Source organism: Chamaea fasciata, unplaced genomic scaffold (genome assembly GCF_029207755.1).
Source record: "Chamaea fasciata isolate MVZ Bird 193981 ecotype frontalis unplaced genomic scaffold, bChaFas1.0.hap1 SCAF_11, whole genome shotgun sequence".
Taxonomy (NCBI): Eukaryota; Metazoa; Chordata; class Aves; order Passeriformes; family Sylviidae; genus Chamaea; species Chamaea fasciata.
This window is the reverse complement of record NW_027094096.1, coordinates 8,912,485-8,931,274: the sequence shown is the minus strand read 5'-3', so window position 1 is coordinate 8,931,274 and position 18,790 is coordinate 8,912,485. Positions and strand designations below refer to the sequence as shown.

General features: G+C 42.9%; 1 protein-coding gene across 1 annotated transcript in view; it reads left to right on the top strand.

The window, feature by feature from the left end:
• Positions 1–18,790, top strand: part of EPHA4 (EPH receptor A4) — a 104,390-nt gene that overhangs the window by 75,972 nt on the left and 9,628 nt on the right. The window contains exons 6-14 of the mRNA XM_066193146.1: positions 1,818–1,942; positions 3,094–3,253; positions 4,302–4,413; positions 9,525–9,583; positions 10,345–10,458; positions 10,639–10,824; positions 14,703–14,764; positions 15,312–15,521; positions 18,040–18,189. Of these exons, the coding sequence (XP_066049243.1) occupies positions 1,818–1,942; positions 3,094–3,253; positions 4,302–4,413; positions 9,525–9,583; positions 10,345–10,458; positions 10,639–10,824; positions 14,703–14,764; positions 15,312–15,521; positions 18,040–18,189 (1,178 nt within the window). The remainder of the gene's footprint in view (positions 1–1,817; positions 1,943–3,093; positions 3,254–4,301; positions 4,414–9,524; positions 9,584–10,344; positions 10,459–10,638; positions 10,825–14,702; positions 14,765–15,311; positions 15,522–18,039; positions 18,190–18,790) is intronic.

The window sequence follows — 18,790 nt, the reverse complement described above, 5'->3', positions numbered from 1 at the left end:
AGGTTATTAAGCAGGTTTGCAGTCGTGCCACAGATATAATTTGATGGAGCACACCTGGATCCTCCCTGTTGGCTGTGTTTATAGTCTCCTCTGTCATTCAGTATTTGCCTTTGCCTGTGAGAGACAGACAAGGAAAAAAAGAGATAAAGGTTTTGGAGGCATTTCTAACAGAGATGCCAAACTGTCAAATAGTAAATCGGGAAGCAGCTCCCTGATGGTTTCACATCAAGAGGAGACACCCTTTTGTGACTGCAGCATCTACCGGTTATTTTCACTTCCATCAGAACTGTCTGATATGGTCAAGTAGGTTTGAGGCTTTCAACATTCAATTTTCCTTTCATTTATAGTGACTGTTTTATTTATTTGCCTTTCTTGGTAGTTTTCAAGGATACCTGTTTCAAGGGTACTTTAAACTTTATAACATTTTCATGGGTCGTCATCCCAAAGTTAAAGGTAGAAAAAGAAACAAAAAGAAAGGGGAATGGGGAAAAGAGAGCAGCTATGGCATCAGAGGACAAAAGAAGAAATATATTCAATTTAGGAAGACCTCTAATCTCTGGTTATACAGGACAGCTTTGTTAGATAAGATTAAAAATTTCATGAATGTCCCTTTTTATCCCTGGAGACTCCGCCATTTATACCAGCTATTGTCAGCATCAAAAGAGCTTGATAACAGCTGGCTAGAGATGTGACCACACAGCAACACAACAGCAAGAAAGGGGCAGCCGGGTTCATAAATCTTCAGAAAACCCGTTCCCCTGTGCAGCCATGAATCTGCTGCTATCACAGGCAGAGGGAGGAGGCATTGTCCTCCAGCCAGTCAGAAACCTGAACTTCAGCATTAGCAGGGGCTCTTTAGACAGTGCACCGTGCACAAAGAGATGTTTTCCATTATCTTCTTCATTGCAGCCTTTATTACTGACACAGATACAGTGTAAAGGGTCTTGGAGTTTAGCTTGTTGCTAGGTAGAGTTTTTCCAAAAATCCTGCAGCCCTTAGCCTTGGTGGTGCAGTCCTGCTCTTCCCATTCGTGGCATCAGTGCAGCGCCACATGGGACAGGGTCAGGAGATGCCATTTCAGCACACAGTGGGCCAGTCTCTGCTATCTTTTGGCTGGGAAGGAGCCACCAAAGCCAGAATCTGGCCCTTGGCCATTTTCCAGGGACTGCTCACAGATTTGGGCATAAGCGAGGCAACTTAGGAGGCACAAATTGGCCCAGACTCTTGAAATACAAGTTTCCTGGTTTTAATGGGAGGGCCCAAATTCATCTGTATTCAGCTTTACTCTGGCCTTACTTAATTCAGTGGCCGTATTTTCTCAGCTTTAGAGAAAATCGGATTGGGACCTCAGGAACTTCACAGTTTCTTCGCAGTAAATAGCTAATAGAATACCATCAGTTAATTTGAGGAGATGGAAGAGGAGAACAACTGTGGGCCAAAATGACACAGGACAAAAATAAGAGATCCTTTTAGTACCATGATCTCTTTATGAAGGTTTTTACCTGGGCATCATGAACATTGCAGTGTTTAGACAACTGTGTCATTACTTCAAAACCCACCTATCTAGTACTGTCCAGCATCCAAACCCAGTCTTTCTTAGAGATGGTTAAACGTAATTTTGGTAGAGAAAACAAGAAAAATCTTTAATGCTTCTAATTTCCCCTCACCCCCACCCCCCAAGAAAAACACAGCTTTTGAAAGTCCTCATGTTGTGAGGACTTTCACAACTTTCATGTTGTGAAAGTTACAACTAAAAATACATGCTCCTCCTTCAAACTAAATTATTGCTTATAATGTTTATTTTTTTCTTCTGGCAGCTCCATCCCCGATTGCATTGATCCAGGCTAAGGAGATAACGAGGCACAGCGTTGCCTTGGCTTGGCTGGAACCTGACAGGCCAAATGGAGTCATCCTGGAGTATGAAGTCAAATACTATGAAAAGGTACTGCTCAAAAATGAACAAGCAAGAAGTTCCCTTTGGGCTTGGGCAGAGCTTTTTCGCTTCATTCCACTGCGGTTTATTTCCAGATAGTATTCTACCATTTGAAACGAAATAGATTCAGTTTAATAAAATCCAATTAAGGATTTCATGCACTTGAATAGTTGCTTGAAAGGGTAAGACTCATAGGCTGTTCCTGCTGTATGGTATGAGTTTATTTTGTTATTTCTTTCCTACCTGGAAACTGAGCTTTTATAGCAATCACATTTATAATGAGAGTCAATAATGTTGGGCAGAAGTGAGACATTAGCTCTACTTCATAGACAGAGGTATAATAATGAAGTATATAACAGAGTCATAATAATGAGATCTGTTTGCTGACAGCTTCTGCTTAGAGTGATAGTGTGGACTGGCTGGCTTTTAATAGAGAATAAGGAGAGAAAATTAGATTCTTCATACTTTCCAAGTTAGAGGGATATTTTATTCCTTCAAATAACTTCTCAAGTAGGGAATTATGAAAAGAGCTATTTTCTTTGAAGGCTCTCTGCAAAAATGAACAATTACCTGCTCTTGCTTGTGTGCGCTGTCTCTCACATGCACACTTCTAATTTTTTATATTAAAAAAAAATCACTTGCTTTCCACATACAGAAAAAGGCATCTGATTTGCAGGGAAGCTAGATTATTACATTTTCTGATAGATTTTCCAGCCAAAAATAGAACAGTTTTTAATAATGGACTGTTCTGAAGAGTTTTCCAAGTCTTTTCCTTTTTAAAATATTTTTATCATTTTTTTATATGGCTTCTGGCTGGTAGGAAGAAAAGGAAAGTGCCAGCATGTAAAATGTGCTTGTTCATCAAGAGGTTCCTATTTCAATGCCTGGCTCCTTTCCAAAGGTTTTCATTGTGTGACTTCCTAAATAATCAGTGATATATGAGCATCATACCTACTGCCTCATCCTCCTTTTTTGGCTTGCTCTGAGCCCTGTGCAGCGCACAGCGCCAGGGGGATTGAGCAAGGCCAGCAGCAGGAGCCCTGGGGATGTATTTTGAGGATTCCTTTGCTGTTACTCACAGTCTTGGCGAGGCAGTGGGGTTCCAGGTTGAGGGCTCAGGGTGTATTTTCTCTCCCTCACACCGGGCTGTGGTGTTGCAGGACCAGAACGAGCGCAGCTATCGCATTGTGAAAACGGCCTCGCGGAACACCGACATCAAGGGCCTCAACCCCCTGACCTCCTACGTGTTCCACGTGCGGGCCAGGACTGCAGCAGGCTACGGGGACTTCAGCGGGCCCTTCGAGTTCACCACCAACACAGGTATGACATTCCCACTGAGTGCTGCTGCTGCTCCTCGAGCAGAGAGTGCAGACAGGGCTGGGCTGTGTGCCGGGAGTTTCCTGTTGGGTGCTTGGGCTGTGGTGTGTCTTCTCTGCTCCTCCATGGCCACGTGGCTGTCAGGGACGCCATGAGGCTGACCCGAGGCATCTATTTGGATATGCTGTATTGTAGATTCTAGCAGTGACAATACTTCACTGTGGCATAGGGAAACAGGCACCCCATAAGCACTTGGAGGCCACTGATGCTTGAGAGATTTTGTTTTCTGTAAAATGAGACATTTGCACGTTTCTGCAATATCTTATTTCAAGGAGAATAGAGCCCTGTTACTCCCCTTTACAAGCTATTGACATAGATCATTGAGGTGTCCTACATCAGCTCCTATATTTGCACTTTTCCTTAGACAGTTATATAAAGACAAGAATGTTCAAACTGTGTTGTCAGTAGGGCTTTTCACTTTGCTCAAGGAAACATGCAGATTTAGCCCCCAAAATGTTTGCTTTTCAGTGGCAGAGAGGCACTGTGACCGAGCCTATTTTATTTTGGACATGCAGGTCTCCTTAAATCAAGTTAAGGTCATGCCAGTTAGTGGCATTATCATTCAGGATGCTAACAACTGAAAACAATCCATCAGGAGGAGAGTAGACGTTTTAAAATAACTTACTCTCCCACTTGCAGTTGCGGAGTGATCATCTGGCCCCCCAAGAGAAAAAGGAGGAGGAAAGAACTGTGGAAAGCAACTAGAAAGGCAAAAAAATTAGTCATTATACCCTCTGAGCAGCACTGGAGGAGAGAAGGAGAGGGAGTCCTTGTTCCTGGTGAAGTTCCCCAAATCATTATCAAACATCATGTCTTCAGCACCTTAGCACCCTGTTGGGAAATTGTGTCAAATGACTGCATAAAAAGGCCTGAAAGTAGATTTGAGTGCTACTCTAAACTGCCCCCACAGAAAGCCAGAAAGCTCATTGAGTGCTACCTAGGTTGATTTTTTGAGGTTGTCTGATACAAATGCTCCCTTTTCTGTTTTCAGTTCCTTCCCCCATCATTGGCGATGGTACCAATCCCACAGTGCTTCTTGTTTCAGTGGCTGGCAGTGTTGTTCTTGTGGTCATTCTCATTGCAGCCTTTGTCATCAGCAGGAGGTAAGAACTTAAGCTTCTCTCTCCCTCTCTCTCTTTCATCAGAGAGCTTTTTGTCTCCTCCAAACAAAGCTAAATTCTTGATTAGCATCATAAACAGTACATTTGCATTACAAGCCTTCTCCCGTGTAGCTTTGATCTTCTCGACATTAGTACCAAGCAGCATGTGATGTAATGGCAATAGTTCCAGCTCTATTTGCCCTTCAAATGCAAAGCTGATTCCAATAACTGGCATTGAGAAGCAAGCCAGCCAGAGATTTGTGGTTAGTGTAATTTGAAGTTAAGTTTAATGGGTATGGGTACAGTAGATTTTCTTGGACTGACTCCTGATAGACAGAGAATAAACAACGCAGTTTTGTTAACTGGGCCATCAGGCTGCTACGCTGGTGATTTTTGTGTTAGTCTGTGAGTGTGTACTAGTCCTTCCTGTGTGAGGGGATTTGACTGTAAAATGGAAGCCACAGTCATTCAGCATCAGATGCAGTAACACAGCAGAATTGGATAGATGGTTATCTCATCGATGCAGGACCATAATCTTCTACCAAGTGCTTGTTCATTCTCCCAAATTCAACCCAGGCATCAGAAACAATCCTGTGAGTGGGAGGACAGTGTAGCAGAAACACAGTGTGAGTGTTTCTGGGAGTGTTTCTGTCTTCATCTTTGTGTTCAATCTCATTTATAAAGATCAGCATGATCTTGCTTCAGTGTAATTTTGAGATAAAACTGGTTGTATCATTACTGCATCTGAAGCCCAGAATCTGAGGGATGCACATGTTGTTGGTCAGTTTAATGGCATCAGCTGTAAATGTGCTCAAACTCCTCTTCATTTGCTCTTTTTGAATTGTCCTAGAGAGCAGTTAAGTGACTGTGGCTGTAATGTCTGGAAAGTAGACATGCATTGTGATCGCTTTCTGTGGGTGTTCAACTCAAAGCCTCCATGCTGGCAAGAGGAAAGAAAAACAGAACATATGAAAATGTGGTGTGGAGAGACAGGTTTATTAAAAGTCATTGCAACAGAAAATAGCATCACTGAGCTTGATGACTTAATCTCCTCTCCGCTTTTATTGATCACTTTATTATTTAAGGTAGGATTGATAGCTGGATACATTGGATTTCTAATTATGAGTCGCCACCTTGGAGAATTGAGCCTGTCGAGCTGCTTTGAGATGATTCCTTCCCCTTCTCCCCCTATAAAAAACTGTCTCTTCCCAAGGCTGATAAACACTGCTTGGTGATTGGCCCTCAATGGATCACTCTTTAGAAAATGAACTGTCAACCCCTTGCCCTGGTATTGATTCTCGTTAGGATCGGCCATAAAGCTGTCAGAGGAGAGGCTGCCTGGAGCCAGGTGCTGACAGACCTGCTGGGCTCAGACAGGTCTGCTCAGGGCTGTCTGCTCACTTATCTCTGCCCAGAGTGTGCAGTCACACAAAGCCACCACAGAGCAGGTGGGCAGCAGCGACAAAAGCCTGGTCCAGGCACTGGTGGCAGTGGAGATAAAAGCATCTTGGTGGCCATGAGCTCGGGAATGTCCTGTGGCTCTGCACTGGTATCTCTCAGAGAGGCCATGGAAGGGGAAAGACAGAGCAAGATGAATGAAATACTAGGACGGTGAAACTGCTCTGTGCATACTAATACATGGTGCCTTGCTAATTAATAGCCCTCAATACACAGCTCTCCGGTAGCTGGAAGTAGCTCTCAATAAACAGAATCTACTTTAACATTCACTGTTACTCTAGTGATTTTAACCACTGTCACAATGTCATTTAGAGGTGTGGACCTTGGGGATATTTCACGGTCTTCCTACGCCAGCAGAAGTTAATAGCAAAATAATTATACTTTGTTCCAAAATTACTTCAGATGAGAGAAAGCTTTTCTGTCCAGACAGTCCCCGTGAGAAGGTTTTGTAATCTAATCATGACCTAAGAGTCGTATTTGTACAATCAAACCTGTGCTTTGGCCTGCGGACACGGCCTCTCTGCATCCATGAGCCAAATGTGGGAACTGGGCATATGCTGTGGGTGCCCACTTTTGAACACTGGGTTATTACTGCTAATTTGGCCTCACGCTTTTTTCAAGACACTGTTCAAATCCCAAAATTCATCTTTTCAGCAGAATTAGTCAAAGGACTTTGCCTTCAGGCAGCTCAAGCTATTTGGCTCTGTCCTGTGACACAAGAACCAATCTGCCTAATGTTCATTTAAACTTCCCGAGGTTTGGATGAGGACACCCACGGAGCAGTGGGCAGGACATGGTGTGGGTGTTCCCAAACCCTGCTCTGAAGGAATGCGGAGGGAAATTGCAGCCTCTCCAAGTGAGTTGTAAAGGATTTGGGGAAGTGTAAAACAGAGAGAGACACCTTTTTAGAGGGCTTGTGTGGAGTGAGATGGTCTGACCAAGTCCTCTGGTCCTCTGAAAGTTTCTTTCACAAATTCTTCCAGCTGATAGATTGACTGATCTTTGCTGAGACATTTGCCCACCTTTTGCCGGTGTTGTTGGAGCAGGTGCTCCGCCAGCCTGGTGCCTGAGCCCCCCCAGCCCCTCTTTGTGTGGGAAGGAGGTGGTGGGAGCAGGGGCATGGCAACCAGGTCCTGCTGTTTCACCTCAGTGCCTGCTAATTCCCCCCGCTGTTAACTCCTCTTCATCACCAGCCCCACCTGTAGCTCTGCCTGTCTCTGACCCCTGCAGTTCCTGAAAGCTTCTGTGTTCTTTTCCTGAATGCCCGCTACATAATCACCACTGCCAAAATCCCTGTAATTAGGGGATTCAGCCTGTGACAAAGGCTCCCTTTTGCCACTCAGGTGAGCTGCCCCAGAGGCAGCCCCAGCCCCTGTGCCCCGTGGCGTGGGGCTCCTGGGCTGCTCTCCAGGACAATGGCACACAGCAGTGTCCTGCCCAGAGCCAGGCAGGAGAGGTCAACAGGTGACACGGTGAGAGGTGGAAGTAGGTAGTTAGTTTAGAAGGTATTATTTAAACTTAATAAGCTACAATTACATTGCTTGAACAGTAATCCCTTTGTTTCCCTTCGCTTTTTGCTGTCTTTTAGTGGGAGAAGGTTATTTTTTAATCTGTTGTGAGGGTGCTTCTACTTTTTAAAAATAAGATAAAGAGATTTTTTTCATACTTAAAATGCTTTCATGCAAAGCCTGCTTGTGTTTTGTATTTCCCATCTGTGCCCGAACATTAATAAAATTAATTTAAAGGATCCTGATTAAAATGCTGGATATTCTTTTTCACTTTCTTTCTTCTGAGAGAAGTTGTAGAATACCTGAAACCATCTCTGCAGTCCCCTTAGCTGGCCTGGTCTTTTGTGACCTTGGGTGAGATTTGTGCTGCCTCTTCCTTCTTACTCAGTTCAGTAGCTGGGAGCAGAACATCATCCCATTATTTCACTCAACTGTTATACCCGTGCTGTAAGTTCTGGGGCAGATTTACTGTTTAAATGGATGTTTGGATCCAGTGTGGGTTTTAGTAATGTTCCTCTTGTGATTGGAGCCATTTGTGTTTCGGTTACTTGTGTCAAGAAAAGAAGCTCCCACTGGTTTATGGTTGGATGTGGACCTGCTTTTTCTGTCTGAGCACAAGTCCTGTCAACGTTGGGAGTTGTGACACTTAGTTCAAAGATCAGGCTGTTTTCACATGTCAAGCAGCATGTTTTTCCTTCTGTTTCATGGTTAATTTGTATTTTTTTAATATTGCCATAGTGTGTTGTATGACCCAGCACAAGGACTGCAAAGGCAAAGGCTGGGAGATACCCTCCCAGGTGACAGCAGTGGGAAGCTGCCATTCCCCACAGGGCAGGTGCAGAGTGGGAAGTGAGATGCTTTTTCCTAGGGGGCAGAGGGATTTTGCTGACAGGAGAGGTATGGTAAGACTCAGGGAGATTTGCAGCAAGTGAGGCTCTCAGTTACATCCTTTCTTCCTGTTATCTCTGAGTTTTTTTACTCCTTTTAACTCACATCTTACGGGATTTTGTTGTACCTGCTCCCATTTTCCTCTTCTCCTTATTCACCATTTTAGCCTGTTAATTAACCCAGTGTCACCCTGGGGGTGTCCCCTGCCCCACTCCAGGCAGCAGCTGCATGTTGCTGGCAGTGCCAGTCTCACCTCCTGTTCTCCATTTCTGCCTCCTGTCTTCTCTTCAGCCCAGCCTCTTGCCAGTCAGCTCTCCTGGGTCTGACTGGGAAACTTTGGTTTCCCGGGAGCCCACAAACTGAGAGTAAGCAACAATAAGCCCATCTCTTCAGCAGTGTCTGTTCTGTGCTTGATCTGGAACATTGAAGGATGGATGGGTAAAAGCCAAATCATTGCTCTGCATCTACACACCACTGGATGCTGGGCAACTTCAAATTCCTACACATTTGGCTGAGCAGACTCCCAAATGGATGAAGTTCTTGTGTTAGCTTTTCATAGTGCTCCTTGTCCATTGAAGCTGAAAGCTGAACTAATTAAATACATAACTAGATTACAGTATCACAGGTGTTGGTGTAGAAGTAGTAATCTATAGAATTAACACGCTCTGCTATGGTATTGCCTCCAGCTCAGAGAGTAGAGGAGCTCTGCCATCAGGAGTTCTTCAGCCCCTTCAATTAAGCAGTGATTAAAAGAATAAGAAAAATCCTTGGGATCTTAATTTTTGATGGTCAGGGTTGGTGGTTTTTCTTTTTTTTTCTGCTGAGATTCTGATTTCTGTGTTAAGAGACTTGTTTCTAGTTTTAAATTTGCAGTTAAGTAAGTGTATTGACGTTGGTGTTTGCCTAATGATGTTTGAAAGTCAATCTACCAAAACACCTCGGTTGTAGCATTTAAATCCTTGTGTGGTAAGGCTAAAAAGCAATTTGGCCCCTCAATTGCAAAAATAAGTTTGAAGAAGAAGTAGCCAAAGCACGAACTTTTTTTTTCTTTCTTTATATGCTGAGATACAAATAGATTTGTGTTTCCTGTGATACTTGGCTGATGCCAATAACAAGTAGAGGAGTGTGAGGATTCTCCTGCCCTGGCTGCGTGCTATGTCATGGCTGTGGCAGCTCAAGTCTCTGCAGGTCAGGACGACCGTGCGTGTTTCAGAGTGAGGTCCTGATTTTGAGCTCACACGCTGTGTTTTGTTCTGACAGGCGCAGTAAGTACAGCAAGGCAAAGCAAGAGGCAGATGAGGAGAAACACTTGAACCAAGGTAAAAGACCCTGCTGCTTGGGGGTTTTGGTTTGGGTTGTAAAACATGGCTCATGCTCAGGGAGAAAAGGGATTGCATTCCTCTTGAGGCAAATTGGTTTCTAGTTTCCCCTCTTGCAAACATCCTGCTTCGAATTTTATTTACTTTAGTAACAGGCGAAATAGAAGTATCTGGGTAAAATGTATTGGGGGCACAGAGAGAGAAGGGTTTTTCAAATTTTCCACTGTTCCTTGCCGTTGGAAGATACCTGTTCTTAGCCATTTGATTTCTAGGCAGGATTTTTCCCCACAACACTCTGTTAAAGCAGTTTCTGAATGGGCCAGAGGCAATCCTGCAGGAAGGGGAATGTGAACTTTGCTGCCCTTTTTTCAGCCCTGAATCCTGTTGTTACTTCCATGTACCAAACCCAGGACCTGAGCTCAGAATTTCCTGGCTGCCATAGGAAAAAGGGATGTGTTTTAGTCTCACAGGTCCATGGCAGGCTATGCTAGTGATGGCAGTGATTTGTGAAGGTCATTAATTGGCAAAAGCCAATTCCTTACATCAATATTGGGAAATATTAAGTGTTTACAGTTTAAAATATTGCACTGGGGGGAAAAATACTTAAGTCCTTCCTGCCTTATCAGTCATTCCTGGCTTACAGTACATTTTTATTGTACACTCTCTTTGCTGTTGTATATCATTAAGGCTTCAGTCTCATATGTTCTGTGTTCAGCAGCATGTAGATCAGTGACTTCAAATAAAACATTTCTGCCTTGCAGGTGTTAGAACATATGTGGATCCTTTTACATATGAGGATCCAAACCAAGCTGTGAGGGAATTTGCCAAAGAAATCGATGCCTCCTGCATAAAGATTGAAAAAGTTATTGGTGTGGGTAAGTGCCAGAACTTTTGCATTTTTTTCTGTAAATACACTTTTAAATTTGCTTTTAGGGAACGTGTGATCCTATGATTTTTGTATGACAGTTCTCCCAAATGTACTGACATAACAGTTTGACAACACAAGTGCATGCTTCAGGCTCATGACCATGGGTTCTTGTGCCTTTTTCTTTAAGGGGAGTTTGGTGAAGTGTGCAGTGGACGTCTCAAAGTGCCAGGAAAAAGAGAGATCTGTGTTGCTATCAAGACTCTAAAAGCTGGTTACACTGATAAACAAAGGAGAGACTTTCTGAGTGAGGCCAGTATCATGGGACAATTTGACCACCCCAATATCATCCACTTGGAAGGTGTTGTTACTAAATGTAAGTAGGTCATTTTCATGACAACTCCAATTTGGAAGTGACTGAGAAATTAAGTCTGTGTGGTGTGTGCTGGCTTTTTTTTTTCCTTCTTACCCTCTTTCCTGTAAAATGACAGATGGAACAGATCCACTGATAGCTAATAGGAGGAAATCAGTGCAGGACAAGTCATTAATCTTGTTGTCAGCTATAAATGGGTTTATAGTTTCAACTGATACTCTATCTGTAGGCAGCTTGTACAGGATTTTGTAGAGGGAATTAATACTGCAGGGGTTGGCTTTTTTTTATCCCTTCTTGCTATGCCAAGCAGGCATCTTTCACATCTTTGCTAGACTGAGATGATTGTTACAGGATAGGCAAAAGCAGATGGTGAGCGAAGAATTCAAAATGATGGGGGGGAAAATACCAAAACAAAACTACACAGTCATATGTTGAAAGTACAAAGCACAGATGTAAGGAGCAAGCCTTTGAAATGAAGCAGGCTATTTTAGTGTGAAGCTTGCTTATTTGTTTTCTCTGATTTACAGGTGTGCTAGTTTCACTCTGCAGAGTTTACCTGGACAATCTTTTTGTTTGCTTGGTTTGGGTTTTTTTAAGTCTGACAGTGTTCCCTGTGCTTTAGAGAGTGACAGTGCTTGCTGGGTGCTGTCTAGGCTAGAGCTGAAAATGCACCTGTGAGACACCAGATCTTGGGTGCCACTGCCGTGGTGTGGGTATTGTCTCTGCTGTAACTGCCATGGTGGCAAAGCCTGGCTCTGATTGCTAATCCTAAAAGAGACCCTTTGGATGTTAGGGCTCATGCTCAGGGTAGCATAGAAAGCAGGCAGTGATCTTGTGAGCTGCTCTCAGGGTTGACTTTGTGAAGCTCACCTTCTGCAGCATGAGCAACATGAATGCAGGGTATTAATAGTGGGAGCAATTAAAATTTGAGATGGATGAAAAGTTAAAAAGTAAAATATCACTAGAAGAACAAAGCACCTCTCATAGAGGGTTATCGAAACCATCAATTCCACTCTAAAACTCTGTCCCTCTTGAATGTCAGTGAGAGCTGATACCTATTCTGCCACTTTTGTTTCTGGAAATCTTAGCCCTGCTCATTTGTGTTGCTGTCTCCTGGTCTGCCTTCTCTAAACAGTTGAAAATGGCTCATACATTGTGTGGCAGTTTGCTTTTAAAGGCCAAGAGCAGTTCGGACTAATTTTGGCCATTCTTTCCTGAGAGCCTCCCTCAAAACTAAAATTAAAATACAGTACTCTGTTTAAATTTGGAAGGTCTGAGTGTCTCTCTCTGTGATTGTTGTAACAAAGGGCAGGAGGGTTGTGATCAGGCCACAGTGTTTGCCTCAGACAGTGATTCTTTCAGCACCTCAGTAAAAAAAGACAACAGGGGAATCTTTGTGTTGAAATCCCACTGAGGCTGGAAGCCCCTGAGCTGCTGCAGCTCCAGCACTTATAAATGACCGTCCTCATTTGCATAATGCAGTTGTCAGTGAATTAAAATGATGGGGAATTTTCACCGAGGAGGTGGCAGCGTGACCTGGGAGTGCTCCATTCCTGGCTCCCAGTAAGTGATGCTCCAGCAGCAGCCCGGCTCCGTTACCTCCGAGCTGCGCTCCTGGGGAAACAGGGCTACTTGAGAACACATTTATCTCCATTTCTCCATGGGTATCCTGAATGCTGTGATAAATGAATGCATTTAATAAACTGGAAATTAAAATGTGAGATAAATAGTGGTATAGATGGGGGTTGAGAGAGGCAGCAAAAAACCATGAATAAATTATTGGCTGCTAGTCAAGTACTTTAATAATTGACTCGCTGATGGTAACTTCTCCCTCCTCTCTATCCCCCCTCCCTTGCTAAAGAAGTGCCTGAGTAATGAAATTACATGTTAATGCACTGAAAGAGTCTTCCTTTTTTCCCTTCTACGTTGACATAGTATCTTTTGATTGAAGAAGGTTAATGAATACTCATTTAGCTGTATTTGTTCAGTGGAAGGGTTGCTGTCGCAGTTGCAAAGTATAAATGAATCAGTGCCATATCCAGATTTGGTTGAAGTTTTTCCTCTTTCTACCAAAGAATGCTTTCAAATGTGAATTAGAGGGAGGATGATGTTTTATCACACCATTTTACTTAAGGATGTGCTCAACCAAGGTCACTCAGCCCTTCATCCAGAGCAGTTTGCTTTATGCAATACCATTGCTCCTCTGCAGCATTCACTAATGGCATTTCACAGGCATGCCAGCTTGCATGAGACCAAAACAGTAAGAATTTGGATACCAGCAGGGAAGAGAAGTAAAAGCAGGAGTAGTAAAAGGCCTGTAAAGGATAGCTTGGGACCAGAAAGGCAAAATAAATAATGATGAGTGGAATAAGTTATGTATCACACACAGATGTTGGCCTAAGTGAAATGTGGTAGAATGTTGCTACAGTCAGTCCTTATAACATATGGTTTTCTAATTACAAAAAGGTTACTTCAGAACCAGAAATCCCTGACAAATGAAGAGAAAAGAATCTTGGTGAAAGATGCACTGAGGTAGAAACTATTAGGGGAACTTTAAATGCTGCAACGTTTCACGGTAGGATAGTTTTTAGAGATGGTTGTTCTGAAGCAGATCCTTGCTGGTGACAGAAGCAAGGAAAAATCAAGTAGTTCTGATACGTGCCATGCCAAGATACACTTGAGCTATCTACAGTCTAGGTGACCTGGCCTTGGAAGCCTTCTTTCCTTGTAATGGTCCCTTATTCAGACCTGCTCTAGGAAGTAAAAGCTGAGTTTCTCTGGGACACCATCTTCTATTTAGAAAGAAAACTATAGTTCCTATAGGTAAAGCGCAAGAGAGAGGAAGGTTTGCCATGCCAGACAGCACTGATTGTCAGGTGCTCATGTTAACAGAGCTTATCTTGGGACTGGGCTTTTGCCATTCAGCCTTTGATGAGTTAGTTCTGTACTTCTGCCATTGCTCTTTTGAGGTCTTAGCAGACCTATTTCTACAAATACCTGAATGTCAAATATGCAGTAGGATTTAACTCCATGAAATAATTGTGTTCCTTGTATGTGCCTAAATGTTCTCGGTTTCAGCACTGTGTGACCTTTCTAAAACTCTTAAAGACAACATCAAGCCTTATTTGTGTATTTGCTGTTGTTTCAGGCAGGAGAGGGCCTAGAAAGCACCCCCCTGTCAGTGAAATTGCATTTCTCCTGCTGTTGCCCAGCTTGGCCCCTGTTGCAGCATGGGGAGCTGGGTGCTGCTGAGCTCTATGCCTCAAATGTGACACAGGGCACTGAATCATTTTGCCCCTGGTTGACTTCAGGAGGCAAATGGCTTTGGCTCATTTATAAATAATGAGAGACACAGAATACAAATTTAGGACAGAGAAGGTTGAGGAGAGGAGCAGCCTGTATTTTTCATTGTTGAATCCAGTTGTCTTGGAATACCTTGTAGCTCCTGGCAGCTTCCAACTTGCCTAAAGCATTGATCTTTCAAAAAAGACAGAGAGACCAAAGCATTCACAAATTCCATTTTCTCTCTCTGTGAGCAATTTATTACACTAAAGATTTTTGTCAGGTTTGGACAGATCTTTGTTTCTTAGTTCTCAATTATCAATTCACATATTCCTTAGAGAACAGGAGCCACTTTAGTTAAAGACCTTGTCAATGAGTCAACCAAAGGGTTAACCTTCCAGATGGGCCCTTTAAATGTTTCTGTCCTGTAATATTTCATCTCTTGCTCCCCACAGCTGAGGCATAAGCTTGGTGCTTTTCAAATTAAATTAGATTGTGTAAGCCAGGTGTCTTGGCAGTAAAATCATGTGCAAGCCATTTTTATCCCATTAACATTGGCGTTCATCAAGGAATTGTGTTTTTCTTTCTGCGCACTCTAGGTAAACCAGTAATGATCATAACTGAGTACATGGAGAATGGCTCCTTGGATGCCTTCCTCAGGGTAGGTGATTTCTTCAAAAGCTAAGGAGATTTTTATACTGGGGAACATTTTCTGGTTTTCTTTCTTTATTTCTTTTTTAAATTTATTTTCAGAAAGATATTGAAACTTGCACAGTTTTAAAGAAATTATGTTTGGACTTGGGAAATTCTGTTTTCTGGTGTTGCTTCTCTCATAAACCAGAATAAATGTAACATGGGAGAATATAAAAAAAATTAATTTTAAAAATAGCAGGATCTTAAATAATCCATGTTGAATGTGAACAGTTCTGACTTGCTCCATTTTGGAAAGCATTGCAGTGCTGTAGACTCATTAAAATCAGATTCATTTCAAACAGGATACTGCATCACTGAAAGCTGTGACAGAACCTCTGGGTTTTTGCTTTACCGGTGACTTATGGGCACTGGAGAGCTGAGTGAGGAAATAACATTGCATTTTATTTGAGAGAAGATGGGGAATCCGCATCTCTGCTCTTTGCCAATTTCAGCAGTGGCAATAATGTAGCTTTTAGCTTAATGCTCTGTGATTTTGCTCCTTTCCCCACATGCAGAAGAATGATGGCAGGTTCACAGTGATCCAGTTGGTGGGGATGCTCCGTGGCATTGGCTCAGGGATGAAGTACCTGTCTGACATGAGCTACGTGCACCGGGATCTCGCTGCTCGCAACATTCTGGTCAACAGCAACCTGGTCTGCAAAGTGTCTGATTTTGGCATGTCCCGGGTCCTGGAGGACGACCCTGAGGCAGCTTACACCACACGGGTAAGGAGGGAAGGAAAATGGCCCTGTCGTCGTGCCTGCATGTTGGTTTTGTCTGACTGTGTGGGAGGTGACAGTGGTTTGTTTTAAAATAGTCTCAGTCACAAGTGAAAACCTCAAATCACAACCTAAAAGTAAACATTGGCCCAGGCTCCACAGCTCCTATAAATTGATGTGCTGTTGCTGCTACAGCAGTGGCCACAGCAGTATTTCTTTTCTGAAGAGGTGACCCATTTATTCCTCTTGTTCCTTCATCATGATATAGCACGTGACAGGAATCTGATGCCAGAAATTAGAGCCTGGACTTCTGTTCCTTCTGATATCTACAAATGTGGTTTCCAAGTTGCTGGTCCTACTCATGCTTGATACAGGGGTGTAGACACCCCACCCCCCCACCCCCCCCCCCCAAAAAAAAAAAAAAAAAAAAAAAGCATCCACTTTTTCCCATCACAAAGCCAGTCATAAATTTGACCTAAATGATTTGGACTGGGAAAAGTGCTAGGCCTGCGTTCCCATTTTTTTGTTTCTTTCCCATTTTATCTATATTTCAGCATCCCACTGTTAGGTAATTTTGCTAAAACCATTTTAATGTGCTGCACATGGAACAGGGATAATGCAAGTATTCTGGCCACAAAACAACATCCCAGACATTACCAGCCTTTGTACCAATATCTCTGATATCTACATGCACGTAAAGAGAAAAACGGTTTCTAAAGTCTCCTTTTTTAATTGCTTATTTTCTTCGTTTTTAAATATCTGCCATTCTCCATCTGTTCTCCCTAGTGCTGAGTTTGTTTGCAGCACTCAGAACTTGCTGTTTAATCCCAACACTCATCCTTTAATGGATTCACAGCTCATTACAGGGGAGGATAGACTCCTGTAGTATTAAATGCTGGCCAGCCTTGGTATCTCTCACTCATAAGGGTGGCAAGTGGAAGAAGCAGAGGCAAAGGTCTGAAAAGCTGTGTTCAGGGAAATCAGAGTTTAGACAAGCACACAAGGGCAAGACAGAAATGACTGAAAAGCTTCTCTTTGAATTTAGCGAGTGGAGATACGGTATTGTTTGCTCTCAGGAGAGAGTCAATGGCATTTGCTTTACAGTCATTGTCTTCATTTGGTATCAGTAATGAAGGATCAGGAATATTTGGATTAACTCCACTGTGCTCAAGCAGCTAAATATAAAGAGCTTATTGACAATTTTTAGAATGACAACCATGTATAAACAATGTCAATGCATCTGTGTCTGAAAGGAGGAATAAAGCTTTTGCATAAGCTGGGAGGCTGCAGTAGAGTGCAATATTTAAAGCAACATTTTTTTAAGAGAATGATGCCTTCTGCTCCTCTTAATAACTCATTAAAGTGAGAGCATCTTGTAGTCACCAAGGCACATATTGCCACAACCTGATTCATAAAGGGCCTGGTGCGAAGGATGAAGCAGCTAGGAGAAGGACCCCTTTTGATTTCCCTTGGCTTTGGAACCAGTCCATATTAAACACTTGAGAGATATAGTAGAACAATATACTATTAAGTATGCACACACTGCACTCAGTTATAGATAAAAGCTATCTAGGAGATGGCTGGGGAAAAAACCTACCAAAATAAACTTAATCAAAAAAGCATAAAAGCAAATGAAAAAAACCCCCGAAAACCTTTGTTCAGCTTAAGTCATTCCCCAGATGGAACTGCAGGAAACCAAAAGCTCAATTAAAAACACCTTGCATATTAGCATAAACAAAAGGAGAAATCTCTGGCCTGGGATCACTCAGCTAAGGCAAAATCAGATAAACAGGATGGAATGAGTTCCTTTTTAAACATTGGGCCTCAGTGGCCCAAATCAGATGGCCAAGTGTTTTTATTTGTTTAAAAAGAAGTATTGTAAGAAGAGGGAGCTTTCTTCAACAGGTATCAAAAGCAGCCTTGTACCCTGGTTTTGTGTTGAACTCCTCAGCCAGGGTCTGGGAGAGCCCAGGGGCTTGCTTGCCCTCTCACATCTCTGGTAGGAGTTGGGATATTGCCCATGGGAAACACCACTGTATTCCTACATCTTCCTACTTTATCCTCTCTTTATTTTACCTTTTTGAAAAGCAAAATGTTTGTAATCCCATTTTTCTGAAACAGGCCAAACAGGTCAGACAAGGCAAGCAAGGAAATAGTAATTAACAGCATGTACTTCTTTGTTTTGTCAACTAAATCTCTAATATATACTTTGTAAAACCCCTGGCTTGTTCTCAGGCTTCAGCATAGCCCTAAGCAGAGATCTCTTGGAGGGCTGATAAAAATACATTTAGCAATTTACTGGTTTGCCTCCTCACAACTGAAGAAAACAGATGGGCAGCATTGCTTCCTGTTTGGATCTGACAGCTTTATGGCAAGCAGGAGAGAAAGTGGATGTGTTTTTAAGGAGGGTTCTGGAGCTGTACACAAAAAGCCATTTTGTATGTTGGATATGTAGAGCAGTGTCAGGCACACACACTGCTGCCTCAGTGACTCAGTGGCCTGTGGTTCTGTGTCTTGGTGGCAGGGGGGGAAGATCCCCATCAGGTGGACGGCTCCCGAGGCCATCGCCTACCGCAAGTTCACCTCGGCCAGCGACGTCTGGAGCTACGGCATCGTCATGTGGGAGGTGATGTCCTACGGGGAGAGGCCCTACTGGGACATGTCCAACCAAGATGTGAGTTTCCTTCTGAGCTTCCCCTGCGTTTGCTCTCCCTTCCCCTCCCCATGCCTTTGCCCTTAGATGCCTGCTGATGTGTTCCTGTGGCAGTTGCTGTATGGCTGTAAGATGTTTATTCCAGGCTTTTTAAAGGACATCACAGGTGGTAAACTCCTGTTTTCTCAGGGAAACTCTCTGGAACTGAAGTTCCTTGAGTACTTCAAGCTTTGTCTAAGGTCATGGAATAGGGGATTCTCAAGGTAGGGTCTATACCTTTTGCATGGGGTTTATTTGGTTTGGTCTTTTAAATTAAAAAATAATGGCAATTAAAGAAAAATGGAGGAAAGGGAAACTAATATATTTAAACTGTCAAATCGTAATACTGTCTAGAGAAGGAAGATTTGAATGTTCATGTTATATCTTGAGTTTACTGAATGTCTTTAAGAAAAAAACACTTGAATTTGATTTGACTTCCTATTGGTAGTTAATTCTTGAAGCTCCACTATGCTTATAACTCTTCCAGTAGATTTTATTTCTTGTAGGATATCTAAATCAACACATAGGATATCCAATTCTGATTATCAGTCAGAGCATCCTTGTGACAATGGCATTGCTGTCC